At 52.9% G+C, this 18,928-nt stretch overlaps 4 protein-coding genes and 3 non-coding genes across 8 annotated transcripts; 3 read left to right on the forward strand and 4 right to left on the reverse strand.

Annotated features, from left to right (window-relative positions):
* Nucleotides 1–8: 8 nt before the first annotated feature.
* On the forward strand, nt 9–2,625 carry LOC101826223 (surfeit locus protein 1). Of its 2 annotated transcripts, none has more exons than XM_005085390.3 (9): nt 9–118; nt 359–410; nt 622–752; nt 832–914; nt 1,432–1,623; nt 1,845–1,917; nt 2,006–2,168; nt 2,345–2,426; nt 2,499–2,625. In XM_005085390.3, exons 1-9 carry the CDS (start codon nt 44–46, stop codon nt 2,566–2,568), a joined length of 921 nt encoding a protein of 306 aa, XP_005085447.1. In that variant the 5' UTR covers nt 9–43; the 3' UTR covers nt 2,569–2,625. The 2 variants fall into 2 exon arrangements, with proteins under 2 accessions (XP_005085447.1, XP_012980179.1); XM_013124725.3 differs by having other exon boundaries at nt 29–118; nt 601–752.
* Nucleotides 2,626–2,687: 62 nt separating this feature from the next.
* Nucleotides 2,688–5,142, reverse strand: Rpl7a (ribosomal protein L7a). The gene is made up of 8 exons (XM_040745176.1): nt 5,021–5,142; nt 4,712–4,832; nt 4,270–4,419; nt 3,863–4,003; nt 3,599–3,678; nt 3,247–3,377; nt 2,979–3,048; nt 2,688–2,840 (listed from the first exon to the last, which is right to left on the reverse strand). Exons 1-8 carry the CDS (start codon nt 5,021–5,023, stop codon nt 2,736–2,738), a joined length of 801 nt encoding a protein of 266 aa, XP_040601110.1. The 5' UTR covers nt 5,024–5,142; the 3' UTR covers nt 2,688–2,735.
* Nucleotides 3,456–3,528, reverse strand: LOC121140584. Its single transcript, XR_005877508.1, has one exon. It is a non-coding gene; the product is annotated as a small nucleolar RNA SNORD36 (small nucleolar RNA).
* On the reverse strand, nt 3,752–3,824 carry LOC121140583. Its single transcript, XR_005877507.1, has one exon. It is a non-coding gene; the product is annotated as a small nucleolar RNA SNORD36 (small nucleolar RNA).
* Nucleotides 4,500–4,573, reverse strand: LOC121140586. Its single transcript, XR_005877510.1, has one exon. It is a non-coding gene; the product is annotated as a small nucleolar RNA SNORD24 (small nucleolar RNA).
* Nucleotides 5,143–5,234: 92 nt separating the features above from the next.
* Nucleotides 5,235–10,623, forward strand: Med22 (mediator complex subunit 22). Its single transcript, XM_005085392.4, has 4 exons — nt 5,235–5,539; nt 6,898–6,978; nt 7,641–7,849; nt 9,895–10,623. Exons 1-4 carry the CDS (start codon nt 5,417–5,419, stop codon nt 10,082–10,084), a joined length of 603 nt encoding a protein of 200 aa, XP_005085449.1. The 5' UTR covers nt 5,235–5,416; the 3' UTR covers nt 10,085–10,623.
* Nucleotides 10,624–12,115: 1,492 nt separating this feature from the next.
* Nucleotides 12,116–18,698, forward strand: Surf6 (surfeit 6). The gene is made up of 5 exons (XM_005085388.4): nt 12,116–12,307; nt 15,894–16,097; nt 16,481–16,569; nt 17,701–17,901; nt 18,043–18,698. The coding sequence occupies exons 1-5, from the start codon at nt 12,214–12,216 to the stop codon at nt 18,520–18,522; spliced, it is 1,068 nt and encodes a 355-aa protein (XP_005085445.1). The 5' UTR covers nt 12,116–12,213; the 3' UTR covers nt 18,523–18,698.
* The last annotated feature ends 230 nt before the right edge of the window (nt 18,699–18,928 follow it).

Below are 18,928 nucleotides of genomic sequence, written 5' to 3' on the forward strand. Positions count from 1 at the left end.
GCCGCCCCGGAAGCAGATTTCTCTGTCCCGGAAGTGTTCAAAGATGGCCGCGGTGATGGCTTTCGCTGTGCTGCGGCAGCGGATGATGCGGTGGCCCCAGTGGTCCTGCGCGGGGCTGGTGAGCGCGGGATGCGGGAGGACCCTGCCCAAAACGAGGGGCCGGGAGAATCGAGCCCAGAATGGAATGGGGTCGAGGACCTTGCCCAAAAGAATTTGCCTGGGGTGGAGCAGGGTGGACCCTGCTCCGGACCTAGCCCAAGGTTGAGCGGGGCTGGGTTGGACAGTGTCAGGTGCTCGCGCTCGGCGTCCTTGAGGTCCCTGAGCTTTCTTAGCCCCGCGACCCGTTCGGTTCCTGCAGGCCCCGCTCCGCGTTGCCAGAGGGAGCGTCCTCGGGTTTTCATTCCGCTCAGGTGAGAAGGGCTCAGACCTGGGTGCGGTTGGGACACCTACCTTCCTTCATTCAGCCCTCAGTGGTTGGTCTGCTGGGTGTATTGTACTGGGAGCGGGTTGGGCACAGGTGCTGTTAATTGTCCCTCCTACATCCTCTGTGGGCACACCCTAAGTCTTGTCCAGGAACTAGGGCTTCTGACCCCATGCCAGTATTGTAAAAACTTCCTCCAGGGATGTGGAGGCCAAGCAGGTGCTGCAGTTCTACAGCTGAAGCAGCCGCCACTAAAGCAGAGGACGACTCTTTTCTCCAGTGGTTCCTGCTTCTCATCCCTGCTACTGCTTTTGGCTTGGGAACTTGGCAGGTGAACACTGGGCTCTAATTTGGGTGGCTCTGAGCCTTGGACCCCACTGCCGTTTGCTTAGCTCACGATGTTTCTGTAGGTCCAGCGTCGGAAATGGAAGCTGAAACTGATTGCAGAATTAGAATCTCGAGTCCTGGCTGAGCCCATCCCTCTGCCTGCAGAGTGAGTGTGGCTGCCCACCCATTCCATCCTATTTAGTAGCGGCAGTGGGTCCCTGACTTGTTTGGTGTCTTCTCAGTAATTTCTTTGCCCTTGGGCAGGAATCCTCAAAATTTCCCACTAGGCTGGCTGATTGCCTTTATGAAGCTGCCAAAGAGCATAGAACAAAATAGGAAAGGTGTATTGTTGATGCCAAGTTTTCCTTTTCAGGTCTTGCTGGATCCCCTATAGTGGTGGCAGTTCCTTGTAGCCCTGGTGGGTGATAATGTAGGTCTCCAATATGAAGGTGACCAACATTAAGTATACTGCCCTCTCAAATTTGAAAGTTGTCTCAAGAGCTATGCAACAAGTGTTAACTCAGGATAGGTAACAGGTGGAGTTTGCTAATTTAAGTAGCCAGGTGGAAACACACTTCCCTTGAAGAGCTGGACTCTGGTGGCATCAAAGGCTGGTGTTGATTACCCTTGTATGATCCTCAGGTCTTGGTAACTTGCCCACAGCCCTTCCTCTCTTCTTGTAGCCTAATGGAACTGAAGAATCTGGAGTACAGGCCAGTGAAAGTCAGGGGGCACTTTGACCACTCTAAAGAGCTGTACATGATGCCTCGCACCATGGTGGACCCTGCCCGAGAGGCCCGCGATGCTGGCAGAATCTCCTCCTCGATGGAAAGTGGAGCCTATGTAGTTACTCCTTTCCACTGCTCTGACTTGGGGTGAGTAGGCCATAGCAGGCCTGACAACTTCCCTCACTTTGACTTTGGGGAATCCAGGAGACCCAACTACACACTGATGATGGCCAAGATCTCTAATCCTGACATCAAGCAACTGGATCCATAGTTTCTGTTAACTGTCTGTAGATGCTGCAGGGACCGTTAGTGATGATCTGTACCAGAACCCTTCCTCACCCAAAGGAACACTTTTATTATTGCTTCAGAGTCACCATCCTGGTTAACAGAGGGTTTGTTCCCAAGAAGAAAGTGAATCCTGAGACCAGACAGAAAGGCCAGGTAAGAGATGGCTCTTCAGCCTGGAAGATGGCAGTAAGTCATCTAGTGTCCATCCCTTTAAAAAGCAGTCTCACCTTTCCTTTCACAGGTTCTCGGAGAAGTAGACCTAGTTGGCATAGTGAGGCTGACAGAAACCAGGAAGCCCTTTGTCCCTGAGAACAGTCCACAACAGAATCACTGGCATTATCGGGACCTGGAGGCTATGGCCAAGATGACAGGCGCAGACCCCATTTTCATTGATGCAGACTTCGGTATGTTGTGGCAGCTTGCCCTGGAGAGCAAGCTCTGTTGGATATTAACTCTCCATTCCTTTCCCTGGCAGGTTTACCCTGCCGTGTGGCATGGGGGCAGAAGGAAGCATCTTGAGGGTTTTGTCACACAGAAATGACAGTGCTGAGAATGGATGTTAACTCTACTGTCTCTACAGAAAGCACAGCCCCCGGGGGACCCATTGGTGGGCAAACAAGAGTCACCCTTCGGAATGAGCACATGCAGTACATCATGACCTGGTTAGTACTGCTGCCTCTTGTCAGAGTTCCCCTCCCCCCACAGGCTGACAACTAAACTTCTTTCAATTACAGGTATGGACTGTGTGCAGCCACATCATACTTATGGTTTCAAAAATTTGTGAGGCGGATACCAGGTATATGAAGCTTATGAACCTGATCCTAATAGAGATCGCACAAAATAAACGTTATTTTTTAAAAACCTGGCTTGAACTTGTTAGAACACTTACACCACACCAACCCAAATAATCAAAGACCATTAGATGGAAGATAAGTTTGTATTTATGTACAGAAAACTTAGTGAGTGTACATTTAACCCAGTTTAGTGGCGAGTTCTTTGGCCTTTGCCTTTTCCAGCTTGGCAATTCGAGCCACAGATTTAGGACCCAGGACATTGCCTCCCCAGTGGCGGCGGATCTGAAATGACAGAAACAGCAGTCAGTTTGGCCTGATATCAGGTAACATCCTATATTCATAGGTTCCAAGCAGGTACTCAGATCCAGCAATTGCTTAAAGCACCAAACAATCCCATACTGTATATATAGAGCCGCTTACCTCATCGTATCTGTCGTTGTAATTGGTCCTAATAGCTTCCACCAGCTTAGCCAGAGCACCTTTGTCTTCCCTGTCAAGGAAGGGAGGAAGGCCTTATTAAACTCTTTGGGGAAGCAGGAATAATTTTTCCTAATATAAGGTTTTTTTAGGCCTCAGACACAGCATGACCACACAGCAGATTCAGGTGAAGAAATTCTTAACCATCATTGGCAAATGGTCCCAAACTTGGGAGGGTAAGGGAAGCGTAGGGACAAGCCTGGATACTCACGAGTTAACCTGTGTGAAGGCAACGGTGGTACATGTCTTCCTGTGGACCAGCCGTCCCAGCCTGGCCTTCCCCTTGATGATGCAGTAGGGGACGCCCATCTTCCGACACAGGGCCGGCAGGAAGACCACCAGCTGGAAGCAAGCACGCATGAACCGTGTGGGTAGGGTTTGGAGCAGGCAGGAGCAGCACCGCAGTGCTACTCTGTGGCAAATGCTCAGGGTTAAAAAGCTCATGTAAATTGCACATCAAGGCTACTTCAGTCAAAGATTCACATCACTGCAGAAGCCACACAGATCCCTTTCTCCATTCAGCAAAACCCACCCCGCTTGATGCTTAAAAGCAGCAGACCTACCTCAATGGGGTCTACATCGTGGGCGATCACCACCAGCTGAGCCTTCTTGTTCTCCACCAAAGTGGTGACTGTGTTGACTCCTGGAACACACAACCACTGTGCCTGAGTGCTTGGGTTGCCACAGCCACAATAAAGCAGCCCCCTCCACCAAGCTGTGACTCAGGGTTAAAAAGCTCGATTTTACTCTTCAGTGATGTCAGGTGAAGAAATTCACACATCATCGCACAGCCTGCTACAGCTTTCTTGTCCCAGGGGATGGCTTACCCGCTCGCAGGACAGGTGGCCTCTTAGTGGGGACGTCCCCTTTGCCAGCAGCCTTCTTCTCAGCACGAGCCAGCAGCCTCTGCTTCTTCTCCTGCTTTGTCTCTGGCCTGTACTTGTGGGCGAGCTTAAGCAGCTGGGTAGCTGGGAAAATATTCTTCAGTTAGACTCCAGACTCATGTGCTCTTTAGGTCTGCTCCGCAGCTTCCTGTGGGCTGTGGCTGCTTGGCCAGCAATCTCTCGCTCTGACCCAATTGTAACGCCTGTCACTTAAAAGGCATCACAGGCCCGTGTGGCGGCCCTCTGAGCAGCACACATTTTGGAGACCCCAGGCCTCATGCTCGCTCAGCAAGCGCGCCTCAGCACCATTCCCACTCCCTGGACTCTGGCCCTGTGGCCCAGAACCTCACCTGTTTGCCGGTCCAGGGCCTGGGTGAACTGGTTAATGGCGGGGGGCACTTTGAGCCGCTTGTAGAGGATGGCCCTTTGCCGCTGCAGCCGGATGTAACGGGGCCACTTGACGAAGCGTGTGAGGTCCCTCTTGGGCTGGATGTCCTGCCCTGGGAAGCAAAGAGGGACACTGCGTTTGAGGCGTCCCCGCCGCGCCGGCCCGGGCCCCGGGCCCCCGGGGAGGCGCTGGTGCATCAGCGATCTTGGTGGTTCGAACGTCATCACCGTGTCTCGGATAGCAAATATTCTTTTACATCATCTGCACACAACGCCGCAGAGCCCGCGGGGGCGACCCGAACGCCGCGGCGGCCTCGCAGCTCACCGCGCCCGGCTCCCCAGGCGGAGCGCGCCGCAGCCCCGACCACCGCCCCGTCCCCGGCAGAGCCCGAGCCCGCTGCTCACCGATGCCGAAGTTCTTGGGCCGCTTCTCAAACAGAGGGTTCACCACCTTCTTGGCCTCCTGTTTCTTGACGACGGCGGGGGCCGGGGCCACCTTCTTCCCCTTGGCCTTCTTTCCCTTGGGCTGCACAGGAGAGAGAAGCCCCGTGAGCCGGTGGCTCCCGCCGTCCCCATCCCACCGGACGGCGACGTCGCTCGCTCCCGCTCCCTGCCAGCGAAGGGGCCCGAAGCCCCGGGGGCGGCCGCGGACCCCGCGAGACGGCGGCGGGCGGCGGATGGAGCCGGATGACGCCGGGCGCCGCGATCACTCACCATCTTGCTCGGCTGGTGAAGAGAGAGAAAGGAAAAGGGATTGTGGGTAATATGTAAGAGACCGCGGAGATCGCGAGAGCTGGCGCCTGCGCGAGACTTCGAATTTAAAGCGGCAGGACCACACCGCGCTCTGCCGGCGGGGGCGGGGCCTGAACCGGGGCGTGCAGAGCTGCGGCTGCGCGTTCGCCGAGGGCGGCAGAAGCAGGAAAGGTACTGCAGGCTCTAGTGACGGCGGGCGGCTGGAGTAGGGAACAAAACCCGCGTGTGGGAGTGGGCGCTGTGCGCCTGCGTCCGCCCGGCCCGCTGCAAGGCTTGTGTTTGCGGAGGGAGCTGATGTAGCGTCAGCCCCCGCTTCCCCAGGTCAGACCAGACTCTGGCTCTCACCCTGGTTCTGCCATGGCCCAGCAGAGAGCCCTGCCCCAGAGCAAGGAGACGCTGCTGCAGTCTTACAACAAGCGGCTCAAAGACGACATCAAGTCCATCATGGACAACTTCACGGAGATCATCAAGACCGCCAAGGTCCGTGGTCGCTGTTCCGAAGCCATGGGAGAAGGCAGGGACAGGCTTTCCCTGGCGTCTGGGTACTTGGGTGTCTAGATTCAGCTGCAGGGGTGGGGATGCAAAGGGAATGTCTGTCCGGTGCGGGTGGAAGCGACGAGGCGTCAAAAGTAAACATCAGGTAAACAGTAAGTAATGACAAGTGCAGGTAGGGCCTTGTAGAGGAATTGACCAGGGCTCGACTTCAGTTACTGGGCTCTGGCCACCTGGGCTGAGTTTCCCCCATGCCGTAGATTCTTGTGATGACAGGTGAGTTTGATCCTTTAATACAGTTCCTCATATTGTGGTGACCCTCAACCATAAAATTATTTTAGTTGCTGCTTCATATGCAGCTGTTATGAATCGCAACGCTGAGAACTGCTGCTCTGTATTTCCGAGATGCCACAAGACCACTGTCTCTGTCAGTCTCTAGCTGGTCCATCTGTAAGTTGAGAACAGCAGTTAGGCTTTTTTTTTTTTTTTTCCGAGACAGGGTTTCTCTGTGGCTTTGGAGGCTGCCCTGGAACTCACTTGGTAGTCTAGGCTGGTCTCGAACTTACAGAGATCCGCCTGCCTCTGCCTCTGTGCTGGGATTAAAGGTGTGCGCCACCAACGCCCGGCCAGTTAGGCTTTTTTGAGGAAGCCCTCCCTGCTTAGTTAGCTGGTGCCTGCCCCGGAGGGGTCACTTGAAAAGGCACTTTCTGGCTGGGAATGTTGTTGGGGTTGTAAAGGGCTTGCCTGGCAGCTACGGAGCCCTGTGTTGAGTCCTTAGCACTGAATTAACTACCTGTTGTCAGAGCTTAGGAAGTGGAGGCAGGAGGATCAGAAGTTCAGGCCAGCCTGGGTTACATGAGACTCTGCCTTAAAAACAAAGATCAAAAATTGTCTTTTTACTCCTTTATTGAACATCTTTTTTTTTTTGGTTTTTTTTTTTTTTATGAGACAGGGTTTCTCTGTATTGTTTTGGAGGCTGTCGGTCCAGCTTAGCCTCGAACTCACAAAGATCCGCCTGCCTCTGCCTCTCCTGTGCTGGGATTAAAGGCGTGCGCCACCACTGCCTGACTTATTGAACATCTTATGTGGTGTAAACTTTTTCAGAAAGACTTGGCAGTGTCCTTTTGATGTGAGGAAGTCACCTGTTGTCGCCCACAGAACAAGAGGGGGTTGGAGTGGACATTGCCAGCTGTCAGAGAGCAGTGTGCTGTCTGTGTGGGAAGACCTGACAGACAGGCTGTGGTGGTGGCACTCAGGGTGGTGGTGGCTGTTACCTGTTGGCTTCCTGTGAGCCAGGCTAAGTCAGGCTGCCTATGTTGATTCTAGGCTTTCTTATTTGTCCCCAGATCGAGGATGAGACGCAGGTGTCTCGGGCTACTCAGGGTGAACAGGACAATTACGAGATGCACGTGCGAGCTGCCAACATCGTGAGTGGCCGGGGTGGAAAACACCCCTGTCGGGGTCATGGATGGAGTTCGGAGCAGTGGGGTGGGGCAGACCACATTTTAGGAGATTGCCCCCAGTGGGCATGGGGTGGGGACAGGGGGCAAATAGATGACCTTGTCCATCTTGTATAGTAGTCAGGAGGAAGGCAGCCATTCTTGCTGACATGAAGGTTCCCCAAGGCTGGCTGTGAATGGAAAGGCAAATGGCTGAGTGGATCCCATGTGAGACATGAGCCCCTCTGGGTGTTACAGGGAAAGCCTGTAGACCAGTATCTGTGCAGCGGGTACCAGCAGATGACAACCTGCAGTTGTACCATGTCTGGGAAAGAATGAGTCAGGAGGAGACCCAGGGCATACACTTCTGTTGGCTTCGAGTTGAGTGCACAGGACGTGTACATGGTCTGAGCGGCTGGGGAGGGAAAGCTCCCTGAAGTGGGCAAACTTATTCCACTTGTAGGCGGATTCTGATCTCGTCTGCTCGCTCCTCTGCCCTCACAGATGGCTCTGTGTAGGCTGGTACTTTTCTTTGTGGATCATGAAGTTGAGATGTCCAGAAAACCCACTGTTGACCTAGCACCGGTCACACAGGGCAGGGCCACCGTCTCCACCTCCTCTCATATTTACCCTGACCATGATGTTGGCAGGTCCGAGCTGGCGAGTCACTGATGAAGCTGGTATCTGATCTCAAGCAGTTCCTGATCCTCAATGACTTCCCTTCTGTGAATGAAGCCATCGACCAGCGTAACCAGCAGCTGCGTGCCCTGCAGGAAGAGTGTGATCGGAAGCTCATCACCCTGCGGGATGAGGTCTCCATCGACCTCTATGAGCTGGAGGAGGAGTACTACTCGTCCAGGTACAAATAGGGCTGGACTTGCATACAGGCGATACCTGCTGCCTGCCCAAGCCAGCTAGGGCCTGCAAGGGCCTTGTGTTTTTCCAAGTCCTCCTTGGCAGCAGAGCCCCTGACTAGAGCGTTGATGGACATTCAGAACCAGCCACCAGCTGGTGCCCAGGCCATCCCCTCAATGAAGTGGGGTGAAAAATCACAGGACTTGGTGTCAGCGGCTGAGGGCAGAGAAAGGCGTTCCCCAGGGGGCGAGGAAGCCCTCCTGGGCAGTGCAGTCTCTACCTCACTGCTCTAAATCTGTCTAGATATTTCAGCCAAGGCTGGATTGGCCCCCTGTGGCCTTTTGGGTCTGTAACTATGTCCACTCTCCAGGCCACCACTGCTACTGCTTGCTCAGAGAGTTGGTTCCCTGTGTATCATCAAATTCCACAGTGTAGAGGCAGGGGACACTGGGAGAAGGGCAGGAAGGAGCTCAAGCAAAGTGGCTTTAAGAACTGGGCCTGGATACTTGTATGTCCTGTTTCTAGGCAGCTCAGCCTCCTGGTGTCTAGCTAGCCCCAGAGGATAGCAGCAGGTAGCATCTGTCACCTAGCCCCTCTACAGGGCCACCTGAAACCTAATACTTTCCGAGTCAGAGAGGCCTTGAGAAATCAACAATACAATGTGAAACATGTGGGAAACTGAGGCTGGGGAATGGAGGCCTTGCTCACATCTCTTTAGCTTGAAATTAAGGTTCTGTCCTGCAGCACCCTCTCCCAGGCAAACCTGTTTTCCCCTGGTGGTAGATTTGCTTCTCCAGCTGCACAGAAGCTGCAGAAGGAGCCACAGGTGTCCAGAGCCAGGTGGTATGTGGTCAAGGGCTTGGTGTCCCATCATAGACTCAGCTGGAACAGTTCTAAAGTTTTCCAGAGAGTTCTGGGGCTGTCCTCGGTCCCATTATTCATCAGCTTAGCAAACAAATGGGACTATCTCCTCTACCCCCCAAAAGACAGAGGTTTACACTCACCCAGAATGAATTCCTTCACATCTTCCTGCTGTCACTACCCTTTAGACAGGTACTGCTTTAAGGACCCCTGGGTGGGTCAGCTTTGGGAAGACAAGAGTGCCAGGTTTCCAAAGCCTCGGTTAGTCCCTCTACATCACCTGCATGGGCTTCTGGGACAACTTGTGTCCCCTTTGGGTAGTCACCTTTTCCATATTTCTTATGGTAAAGTAGCTGCCCCTCTACCTATGAACCACCCTAAATGGCAGGGCTCTTCCGTGCAGGGGTCACAGTGCGTTTGTTTCATCTGCCCCGATCAGCCTCATGCCCGCGCCACCGCCAGCTGCCAGCTTCCCCTCTGCACAGCTACTCCTGCCTATACACTCACTGCTTGCTAATTCTGGCTTTGCCTCCCCTCCTCTCACCTGGGGATGCTACTCTTTTGAATAGTTCTGAGAGGGACTGCTGGGGCAGGTGTGGGGCCAGAGCCTCGTGCATATTAGACAGCTGTGCAGACAGATGTGCTGCAGGTAACCACCGCTATGATCATTAAGGCTTAATCCTTGCCTTTTCCCACCTCTTCCCTGTGTAACGTGGGGAAGTGGAGTGCCTGAAACTTGGGGCTTGGTGCTATAGGGCTAGAGCAGTGGTGTGTAGCGAAATGCCCGGATCTCTCTGTTCCTGACAAGGAACAGCGTTAGGCAAGTCCCTGATAGGGACAGACACAGGTTTCTGCCACCATGAGCTCTTTGTAAAGTGTTTTCCCTACCCTACTATAAGAGGTGGGTGGTCAGGATGGAAGGAGACCCACAAGGACTAGGGGAGTCCTCAGTGTCAGGAAGGCCATGTGGCCCGTGGGGAGAGTTGCCTAAGTCCCATGGCCTGTTGACGCCGTCTTTCTTTGGATGCGCGTGTGGCCAGAACTGGTAGCAGAGGGGTCAGCCCAGAGGAGAGGAAGGGGAGGCAATCAGGTGATGTTCATTTCTTAACTCTTGCATCTGTCTTGCTTTCCCCTCCCTGGCTTTCCTCTGCCTGCTCCTGTCACTCCTGGGGGTTTCTTGTGGCAAAGCTCAAGTCTCTGCGAAGCTAATGACCTGCCTCTGTGTGAAGCTTACTGGAGGCTGGACCTCGACACAGATTCCGCTGACGGCCTCTCAGCCCCTCTTCTGGCGTCCCCGGAGACTGGTGCTGGTCCCCTGCAGTCTGCAGCCTCTGCCCACTCCCATGGTGGTGGCCCTGGTCCCATAGAACACACCTGAGCCTCTTGGGGTGCCTTCCCCAGGGCCCTACTTTATCGGAAAGGAAGTCCTGTGGATGCCCACCATCTTAGCTCCCAGTTGGGGACTTCATGATCAGGAGCCCCTGTAGCCAGCCTCAGGAACCTGGCCAGGCCAGGGCCAGTTCCCTGTGATAACTGGGGAATGCTGTTCAGTTATTTACCTGCAGGTGGCCCTTCATCTATAGGGGCTACCTCTGTGACTGCCAGATGGGAGCTCGTCCCATTGAGGGCCTTGAGTAGGGAGGGTGGCTGGTGATAGGAAGACAGCCTCAGTTTGCTGTTTAGAATTGGAAGGTGCTCAGTGGACCGTAGCCAAATCCAGCCCCCCATCCTTGGCTCAGGCTCCTGCGTAAAGAGCCCTGCCCACTTTCCGGTGCCTGGATCATAATTGTCTGTGCCACAGCTGACAGTCCTAGCGAGACTGTGAGGGGCAGCTAGCCAGGGCGTCTCCCTGGAGTCTGCTACGATTCCCAGTCTGCTACTTTTGTGATGAAACTGTTGAATAAAACATTACCTTTTTGTGTTGTTCATCCTTCTTTCCTCAGCAGTCCAAGATTGCCCTTGGGTTCCTTGAACAACAGCCCCCACTCCTTGTATAACAGCGTCTAGCAGGTTCTTGGCATTTGGTAAATGAATGAAAATCTGCCATTACTGCAAGTTATGTGACTGCACCCCTGTATCTTTGGTGCCGCCTATTTCTGCCACCCCAACTTAGCACTATCATGCCTGCATCTTGGAATCCAAGCATGAGCTTGGAAGGGTGTGTCATACCTAGAGTCACAGGATGAGAAATTCAGTGGCAGAAACAACTGGGAACTCAGACCCCATTCAGTACCAGGCTCATCACTGACATACAGAAACTATGGTACTGGGACGTGTGTGTGTGTGTGTGTGTGTGTGTGTGTGTGTGTGTGTGTGTGTCTGTCTGTCTGTCTGTCTGTCTGTCTGTCTGTCTTCGGCTTGTCACTCTTCTATCATCAGCATGCTCCATTCATGAAAGTAGTCATTCCGGGTTTATGAGGAACATGGCCAGGTCACCAGGTGGGCCAGCACCTGCATAGCCAAACAAGATAGCACCACAAGTGGGTAGCTAGGTGGGAGTCACTGCTCCGGTGAGGGTCTTTATCATCAGAGTGATGTCTGCAGTGTGCTAATTGCTGGAAGGGCTTCTGTCACAGAGAAAGCTTAGCCACGGGGTGGAGGGGTTGGGGTAAAACACTAGAAGCAAGGGTTCGGGAGGTTTTCCAGAAACCTTAATGAAGAACAGATTCTTGTGTTTTATTCTGCTGTCCACATTTAAAAGTGAAGCTTCTCATTTAAAGGGCACCACCACCTTTCTCCAGTTTGTGTGGCTGGGGCAGAGCTCCTCGGAGAGATGGCGGGGGTCCAGTTCTCTAGACACTCAGAGTCACCGGTGAATGATGTAAATTCTGTGTCACCTTTTTTCACGAGCTTTAACTGACCTAAGCAAAACTGTGTATAGCAAGGCCCATACAGATCCTACTAGAGGTTCGCTTTTCCCTCCATTTCCTCCGCCTTCAACGTCATCTGCAAGGCATTTTTCATGCCTCAAGGTCCAATAAAATCAAAACTGAGATGCATGGCTGCTGCACGTAATCTGGGATCCGCGCCATACTCATGTCTCCGGTTGCTGCTCCCTCCCGCCACACGTCTTTTTATGTCTGTTTTGGTCTGTGTGGCAGTGGGGTGCTGGGCATCTCATCCCCCCACCACCAGGCCACGTCTGAACTTAAGGCCGGCAGTAGGGAGGGAGCTAGAGTGGCTTCCGTTCTGCCAGGCGGAGAGGGCCGGACTGGAGTCCCGGAGCGTTCAGCCTAAGTCCGGTGGCATCTTTCCGAGTCACGCCTCCACGTTAAGGGTTGGCCGACCCCTCAGGCCTGGCTAATCGAGCTCCGGGTGGGTCGCGGCTGCTGCGTACACTGTGGCTTCCAAGACCGAATAGCTAAACGGCGCCTGCGCATGCGGTACTTCCGGCGCGGTCAGGCTCGGCAATCGAGCGCTTGGCTATCCGCGCCTGCGTACATGGTGCTCCCGGCGGCCCGCAGGGCTGTGGGAACCTCCGTGTGCTGAGCGCACTGGTGTCCAGCCATGGCCTCTTTGCAAGCCAAGGATGCTTACCTGCAGGGCTTGGCCAAGAAGATCTGCGCACAGCCTGGCCCCGAGCGGCAGAGGAACCAGTGGGGTAAGGCAGCCTTTGGGCGTGGGTGCCGTCGGTCGGGTCGGGACCCCCCACGCGTGACACAGGAGTGAGCGGGTACTAGCGGGGACAACTACGGGTCCTGAGGGCACCGGGCCCTGATGGAGGGGAAGGTACTTAGGGAACTACCAGACTCGAACGGAAAAAAAAAAAAACCGTGCTCGCTAATGAAGCGTGACGAGGTCGCCGAGTTTTCTTACCGGCTTGTGCGTCTTGTCTGTATGTGTGCTCCATGCGTTGGAAGAATGTACACTCCATTTTTGGGCTTTTTTTTTGGTTTAAAAATGCTAACATTTCCTCCTCGTCGTTGGAAGAGGAAATACCTCTCTCATCATAAAGAGTTCATTGCTGCTGGGCCTGGTTGGTGGGGAGACTGAGAAACCAGCAGGCCTGTCAGGGGCCTACGTGGTAAGTTCACCTCTGCGGGGCAACTTCAGAAACCCTCTCAGGAAGGAAAAAGAGGGGCTGGAGAGATGGCTAAGCGGTTAAGTTGTTACTCTTATAACAAGTTCCCAGCACCTATGTGGCAGCACACAACAGTCCCTAAATCCCTAGCTCCAGTTCCAGGGGAATAATCTTACATCCTCTTCTGGCCTCCAATGGCACCAGGCACGGTTATGATCCACAGGCATACATACTTAAGAACACTCATAAAATAAGAGTAAATGAAAGAAAAAAAAAGTAAATGAGTCTTGGCCGGGCGTTGGTGGCGCACGCCTTTAATCCCAGCACTCCGGAGGCAGAGGCAGGCCGGATCTCTGTGAGTTCGAGACCAGCCTGGTCTACAAGAGCTAGTTCCAGGATAGCCTTCAAAGCCACAGAGAAACCCTGTCTCGAAAAACCAAAAAAAAAAAAAAAAGAGTAAATGAGTTGAAAAACCTCAGCATCAAAGCGCCGGGAACTGAACCGAACCGTCTGCCCAAGAACCGGGGCCAGACCACTGGCTGCAAATGCAAGAGGTGATTTATTGAGTACACAGACGCCTGCGGATGCTACTGCAACTCGGGTGCAGAGCATACCGGGCTTTTAGGGAGTACAATATTTATAGAGTTTCAATGGTTACATAAGTAACAGGCATTTCATTGGCTCATCTTGGGGGCAGGGGTAGTTCCCACGGACTAAGTTTCCTGGTATTACTTTATGAAAGACCCAGGCATACTTCAGCAATTATTATCCTGGTCCCATGACTACTATGGTGATCATAGACACAACTGGGGGCAAGGGTAGTTGCCAAGGACTAGGTGTCCTGGTATTGTCATATGAAAGTTCCCAGCACGCTTCAGCAATTATTATCCGGGTCCCATGATTGCTATAGTGATCAGACACAATTGGGGGCCAGGGTAGTTGCCAAGGACTAGGTTTTCTAGTATTGTCATATGAAAGTTCCCAGCACGCTTCAGCAATTATTATCCGGGTCCCATGACTGCTATAGTGATCACAGACATCCTGTTTTGAGGGTGAGACACCTGGTCTGGGTTTCTTTCATTAGGCAACGGCCTGGCCTTGCTTTTCTTTTCCTAGGGGGGCCCTGGGTAGGGGTCTTTCAGAGTCTTTTGAGGTGGGGGCGGGGTGGGCAGTGGCAATCGTGGACCACATGCCTTTAATGCCAGGGCTTGGCAAACAGAAGCAAGGTGGATAGATAACTGTGAATCCCAGAAACCTATAGCCTTCACCTTAAATAGAATAGTTTATTCTGGAGCCCACTTGAATGACTGTAACACAGATTTGGGTTAACCCCAAATTCCAGTTTCCAACACAAAATGTTCTTGAAGCAGTTTTACAGAACAAAGAAAGTCAAGGCAAGTTTAAAATACATTGGTGTGCACATCAGGTGGTTATAGCAAAGATGAGAGAAGCTTTTCTAGGCCCAGATGCTGGTGACATTTTGTTTTTTGGTTTTTGGGGGTTTTTTGGTTTTTCCGAGACAGAGTTTCTCTGTGGCTTTGGAGGCTGTCCTGGAACTAGCACTGTAGACCAGGCTGGCCTCAAACTCACAGAGATCCGCCTGCCTCTGCCTCCCAAGTGCTGGGATTAAAGGCATGCGCCACCAACGCCCGGCTTGTGACATTTTGTTTTAAAGATTTACTTATGTATACAGTGTCTGCCTGCGCATATGCCTGCAGGCCAGAAGAAGACACCGGATCTCATTACAGATGGTTGTGAGCCACCATGTGGTTGCTGGGAATTGAACTCAGGACCTCTGGAAGAGCAGCTACTGCTCTTAACCTCTGAGCCCTTTTTTTGTTGTTGTTTTTTGTTTTGTTTTTCGAGACAGGGTTTCTCTGTATTGTTTTGGAGGCTGTCCTGGAACTTGCTCTGTAGACCAGGCTGGCCTCAAACTCACAGAGATCTGCCTGCCTCTGCCTCCCGAGTGCTGGGATTAAGGGTGTGTGCCACCACCGCCCGGCCCATTTTTGTTTTTTGAGACGGGTTTTCTCTTTATCTTTGGCTGACCTGGAACTCACTCTGTTGAGAACCAGGCTGTCCTCAACTCAGAGATCTGCCTTCTTCTACCTCCATCTTCAGATTGCTGGGATTAAAGGTGTGTGCCACCATGCCTGGTGCTGATGACATTCTTAACTTTTAGGTTGATCTGCTAAATCAATAGATTATAAAAGGTTTTTATCTGTCAGTCACAGACATAAAGGTGGGCAAGGAACGGATTATCCATGGGATTGACGCTAACCTGAGATAAGAATGATCCTCTGGGCCTGCAACATTCCAGCCTCTCCACATCCCTGCAATCCAGTCTCTGCAGACACAGCAGTGACAGCCCAGAGTATGAACACTACTGAAAGCCAGTGTGATTAGCCAGTGAGCTTTGTGGTGACATTCAAGAGCAGACGTGATTTAAAAATAACTGTATCACCCAAAGCCCACCCCAGCCCGGGTGATGGCTCTCAAAACACGAGGAACCTGGAGTATACTGCACAACTTGCAGGCAGCTCAACAGGTTGGAGAGTGTCTATCCATGTGGTCCTGCTTGACTAAATGTCACTTGGCCTTCCTCTTGTATATGCTGGGGGAAAAAAGGGGCTAGTGAGTCTGGTCAGTTCCAGGACCTCCTGAAGCCTTGGTCTTTAATTCCTGAGCTTAAGGAGCTTTCCTCCAAAGTGGAAGATTTTATCTAGGAGGAAATGGCTATCCATGAGCCCAGTGTTCAGTTTGGGGCAGTGAGGAGAAAGTGTAGCAGCCCCACCATTTGTTCCTGGAAGTGGGTGTTTATATTTATAATGTGATGATGACCAACCTGAAACCAGACTTGGTGTTCTGTTCCTCATGTGCATTCTGCTGGGTCTGGTGTGTGAGTGTAGTTTGCTTAAAAAAATTTTTGTTTTGTTTTGTTTTTTTGAGACAGGGTCTTGCTGTGTAGTCCAGCCTGGCCTCAGCAATCTTCGTGCCTTGGCCTCCAAATGCTGGGATTACAGATGTGTGGCCACCTGCTGCCCAGGCGGTTGGTGGCGCTAAGCTCTGGACAGGTGGCACTGGCTTAGTCACCTGGTCCTTTGCATTACTGGTTGCCTTTGCTGAACTGGTAGAGAGAAGGGATTCAGCTTCTTTTGCATTTCAGCTGCCAAAACAAAACGCTTGGAAGCTGCCGGGCCCCCAAAAAAGAAGAGGAAGAAAGCACAAAAGAAATCTCAGGAGCAGGAACAGAAAGCTCCAGAGCACAAGACTAAGCCCCTCGGGAAGACGGCTCCTACCTCTTCCACGGCCAAGAAACCAATGGGATCTAAACAAGAGAAGAACTCCAGCTCCCTGGAGTCCCCTAAAGGTGAGAGGCTCCAAAACATGCATGGTCAGGGCTGGGATGGGGCCCAGGGGCAAATGTCCCCACTGCTCAAAAGGGTTATGGTAATGCTACAAGACTTTTCAGTGAAGGGAGATCACAGGAGCAGAATGGCAGACAGGGCATAAGAGCTCCTGATGCCTGTGCCGCATGGCAGCCAGATGGCAAGGTGACAACGAACACTGTTTCTCTAATGTCGTAGTGACCAGCCTTATGGTGCAGTTGTTAGCTACCTGTCTTAAAGGAGCTGGGTGGCCTGTAAATCCACAAGCAGCACGGAGGGAGGGAGGGAGGGAGGAAGGAAGGGAGGAAGGGGGAAGTGGTGGTGGGAAGTCCCCTTTCATCCTAGTCTCCTTTTTTCCCTGCAGATAGCCAAGTCACAGCACCCGATTCTGTGTTTGCACTGGACTTCCTGAGACAGCGGCTGCATGAGAAGATCCAGCTGGCCCGGGGCCAGGTAAATGGGGGAGTCTTCCTGAGCACCTGGAAGTACAATGCTTTCCTCCCCATTTCTCTCGGGGGCTCACTACCCAGCTTTCTAATAAATACTCAGAGACTTATTCTTTCTTATGAATGTCTAACCTTAGCTTGGCTTGTTTCTACCTTTTTTTTTTTTTTTTTTTCTGAGACAGGGTTGCTCTGTATTGTTTTGGAGGCTGTCCTGGAACTTGTTCTGTAGACCAGGATGGCCTAGAACTCACAGAGATTCACCTGCCTCTGCCTCCTGAGTGCTGGGATTAAAGGCATGCGCCACCAATGCCCGGCTTCATTCAACTCTTTATTAGACCAATCAGGTGTTTTAGACAGGCAAAGTAACACAATTTTATAGAGTTAAACAAATGCAGCATAAAAGAATATGACACACATTTAACTAATATTTCACAACAGTGTACCTCTTGGCTGAGTTAGCAGGTGTAGTTCCTTTCTTGGAGTACCTCAGTCCCCAGAGGCATCTGCCTCCTGAGATGTTCTGTGTCCCTCAGAAGCATGTTCTGCTTCCTTTGGGGAGCTGCCTCCACTGATGCCACATGGGTAGAGTATAGCCTGAATTGTCGGTGTCCATAAGTGAGGTGACCTGACTAGCCTTGACTTAGTGCTACGTGGTACTGGCTACCCTGCCCCCTCCTTCTAATTCTCTTTTCTTCTCACCCTCCCAATATATGCCAGTTGCCATCTCCAAGCTCCTAAGAGGGGATCAAGGCTCAAGACCTTCTGTTCTGCAGCATAGGCCTGGGTTGGTCAGATACACGGTGCTATCTGACTATGGCACAAGGGACACTCAGTCTGTGTCTGTCGTGAGCAGAATATACAGTGGTTAGAACAGGCACTCCCTCATAGACACCCAGCCTAATTCTGAACTCTAGGACGGCGGGTGGCCATGTAAAGATGGAGTGCTCTGGTATTCGGGGAGCCTGGGGACTGGAGCCATGGTTCTTACTAGGGCTTCCTTACCATACCGGGGTTGCAACAGTCATATTCTGGGTGATCATGGCCACCATGGACTTGTGAGCTGCATGAGAATTTCCTCTCCTCTCAGCCGTGTGCCAGACAGAGGACCCATCCTTTCCCTCTAATCTTTTACTTTCAGGGCAGCACCAAGGAGCTGTCTGCTGCCACACTAGAGAAGCGACAGCGGAGGAAGCAGGAGAGGGAACGGAAGAAGAGGAAGCGGAAGGAACTTCGAGCAAAGGAGAAGGCTGCAAAGACTGAGAAAAAAGAGGAGCCAGCCGAGGCGCCCCCAGAAGTGGCCTGCAAGGAGCCTCAGGAGTCAGGACTGATCTTTAACAAGGTAGGGCTGTCCGGGCTGAGCAGCCCAATGTCCTAGCTTTGCACCTGGTGTAGCTGCATGTTGGGGACCCCCATCTCAGGACAAAAGCCGTGTCACCGGTCAGCCTGTGTGCCGTCTCACTGAGGAACCTCTTTCCTGCAGGTGGAGGTGACCGACGAGGAGCCAGCCAGCAAGGCCCAGCGCAGGAAGGAGAAGCGGCAGAAGGTGAAAGGGAACCTGACCCCGCTGACCGGCAGGAACTACAGGCAGTTGCTGGAGCGTCTGCAGGCGCGACAGGACCGCCTGGAGGAGCTTCGAGAGCAGGACGCCGGCAAGGCCCAGGAGCTGGAGGCCAAGATGAAGTGGACCAACTTGCTGTACAAGGCGGAGGGCGTGAAGATCCGCGACAACGAGCACCTGCTGCAGGAAGCCCTGAAGCGCAAGGAGAAGCGGAAGGCACAGCGGCAGCGCCGGTGGGAGAAGCGCTCAGAGCACGTGGTGGAGAAGATGCAGCAGCGGCAGGACAAGCGGCGCCAGAACCTGCGCAAGAAGAAGGCTGCGCGGGCCGAGAGGCGGCTGCAGAAGGCCCGCAAGAAGGGCCGGGTGCTGCCGCAGGACCTGGAGCGCGCGGGCCTCTCCTGAGCAGCTTGTGCCGGCCGGTGACGGGCTGTGGGTCTCCTGTGTGAGGCCGACTTGTTCTTGCACCACAGAGCCGCAGTGAGGGCTCTGATTGTGTGCCTACAGGATGTTTTTGTGTCATCCTTAAGTTGGACAGTGTCTTCCAGTCCCTGGGAGGGAGGGAGGGAGGGAGGGAGTGTGTGTGTGTGTGTGTGTGTGTGTGTGTGTGTGTGTGTGTGTGTGTGTGTGTGTGTGTGTGTGTGTGTGTGTTTCTGAAGTACCCAAGTGTGAGGGTGTGTGTGTGTGTGTGTGTGTGTGTGTGTTCATGTTTCTGAAGGCGCCATAGTCAGGGGAGTAGAGGTTGGGGTGAGGCACCCCACTGACCTCTTTCTGCCCATTTGAATTTCCAGTGGCCATGAGAACAAAAGGC

This window comes from Mesocricetus auratus, unplaced genomic scaffold (assembly GCF_017639785.1).
Source record: "Mesocricetus auratus isolate SY011 unplaced genomic scaffold, BCM_Maur_2.0 Super-Scaffold_100004, whole genome shotgun sequence".
Lineage (NCBI taxonomy): Eukaryota > Metazoa > Chordata > Mammalia > Rodentia > Cricetidae > Mesocricetus > Mesocricetus auratus.

Coding starts and splice junctions, on each gene's coding strand:
- Surf6 (XM_005085388.4), top strand. CDS start 12,214: ATGGCCTCTTTGCAAGCCAAGGATGCTTACCTGCAGGGCTTGGCCAAG. Junction 12,308..15,893: donor GCGGCAGAGGAACCAGTGGG/GTAAGGCAGCCT, acceptor TTTGCATTTCAG/CTGCCAAAACAAAACGCTTG. Junction 16,570..17,700: donor TCCAGCTGGCCCGGGGCCAG/GTAAATGGGGGA, acceptor TTTTACTTTCAG/GGCAGCACCAAGGAGCTGTC.
- LOC101826223 (XM_005085390.3), top strand. CDS start 44: ATGGCCGCGGTGATGGCTTTCGCTGTGCTGCGGCAGCGGATGATGCGG. Junction 411..621: donor CGGGTTTTCATTCCGCTCAG/GTGAGAAGGGCT, acceptor AACTTCCTCCAG/GGATGTGGAGGCCAAGCAGG. Junction 753..831: donor TTGGCTTGGGAACTTGGCAG/GTGAACACTGGG, acceptor ATGTTTCTGTAG/GTCCAGCGTCGGAAATGGAA.
- Med22 (XM_005085392.4), top strand. CDS start 5,417: ATGGCCCAGCAGAGAGCCCTGCCCCAGAGCAAGGAGACGCTGCTGCAG. Junction 5,540..6,897: donor AGATCATCAAGACCGCCAAG/GTCCGTGGTCGC, acceptor ATTTGTCCCCAG/ATCGAGGATGAGACGCAGGT. Junction 7,850..9,894: donor GAGGAGTACTACTCGTCCAG/GTACAAATAGGG, acceptor CTTGTGGCAAAG/CTCAAGTCTCTGCGAAGCTA.
- Rpl7a (XM_040745176.1), bottom strand. Junction 3,679..3,862: donor GCCACCTGTCCTGCGAGCGG/GTAAGCCATCCC, acceptor TGTGTGTTCCAG/GAGTCAACACAGTCACCACT. Junction 2,841..2,978: donor ACAACGACAGATACGATGAG/GTAAGCGGCTCT, acceptor CTGTCATTTCAG/ATCCGCCGCCACTGGGGAGG.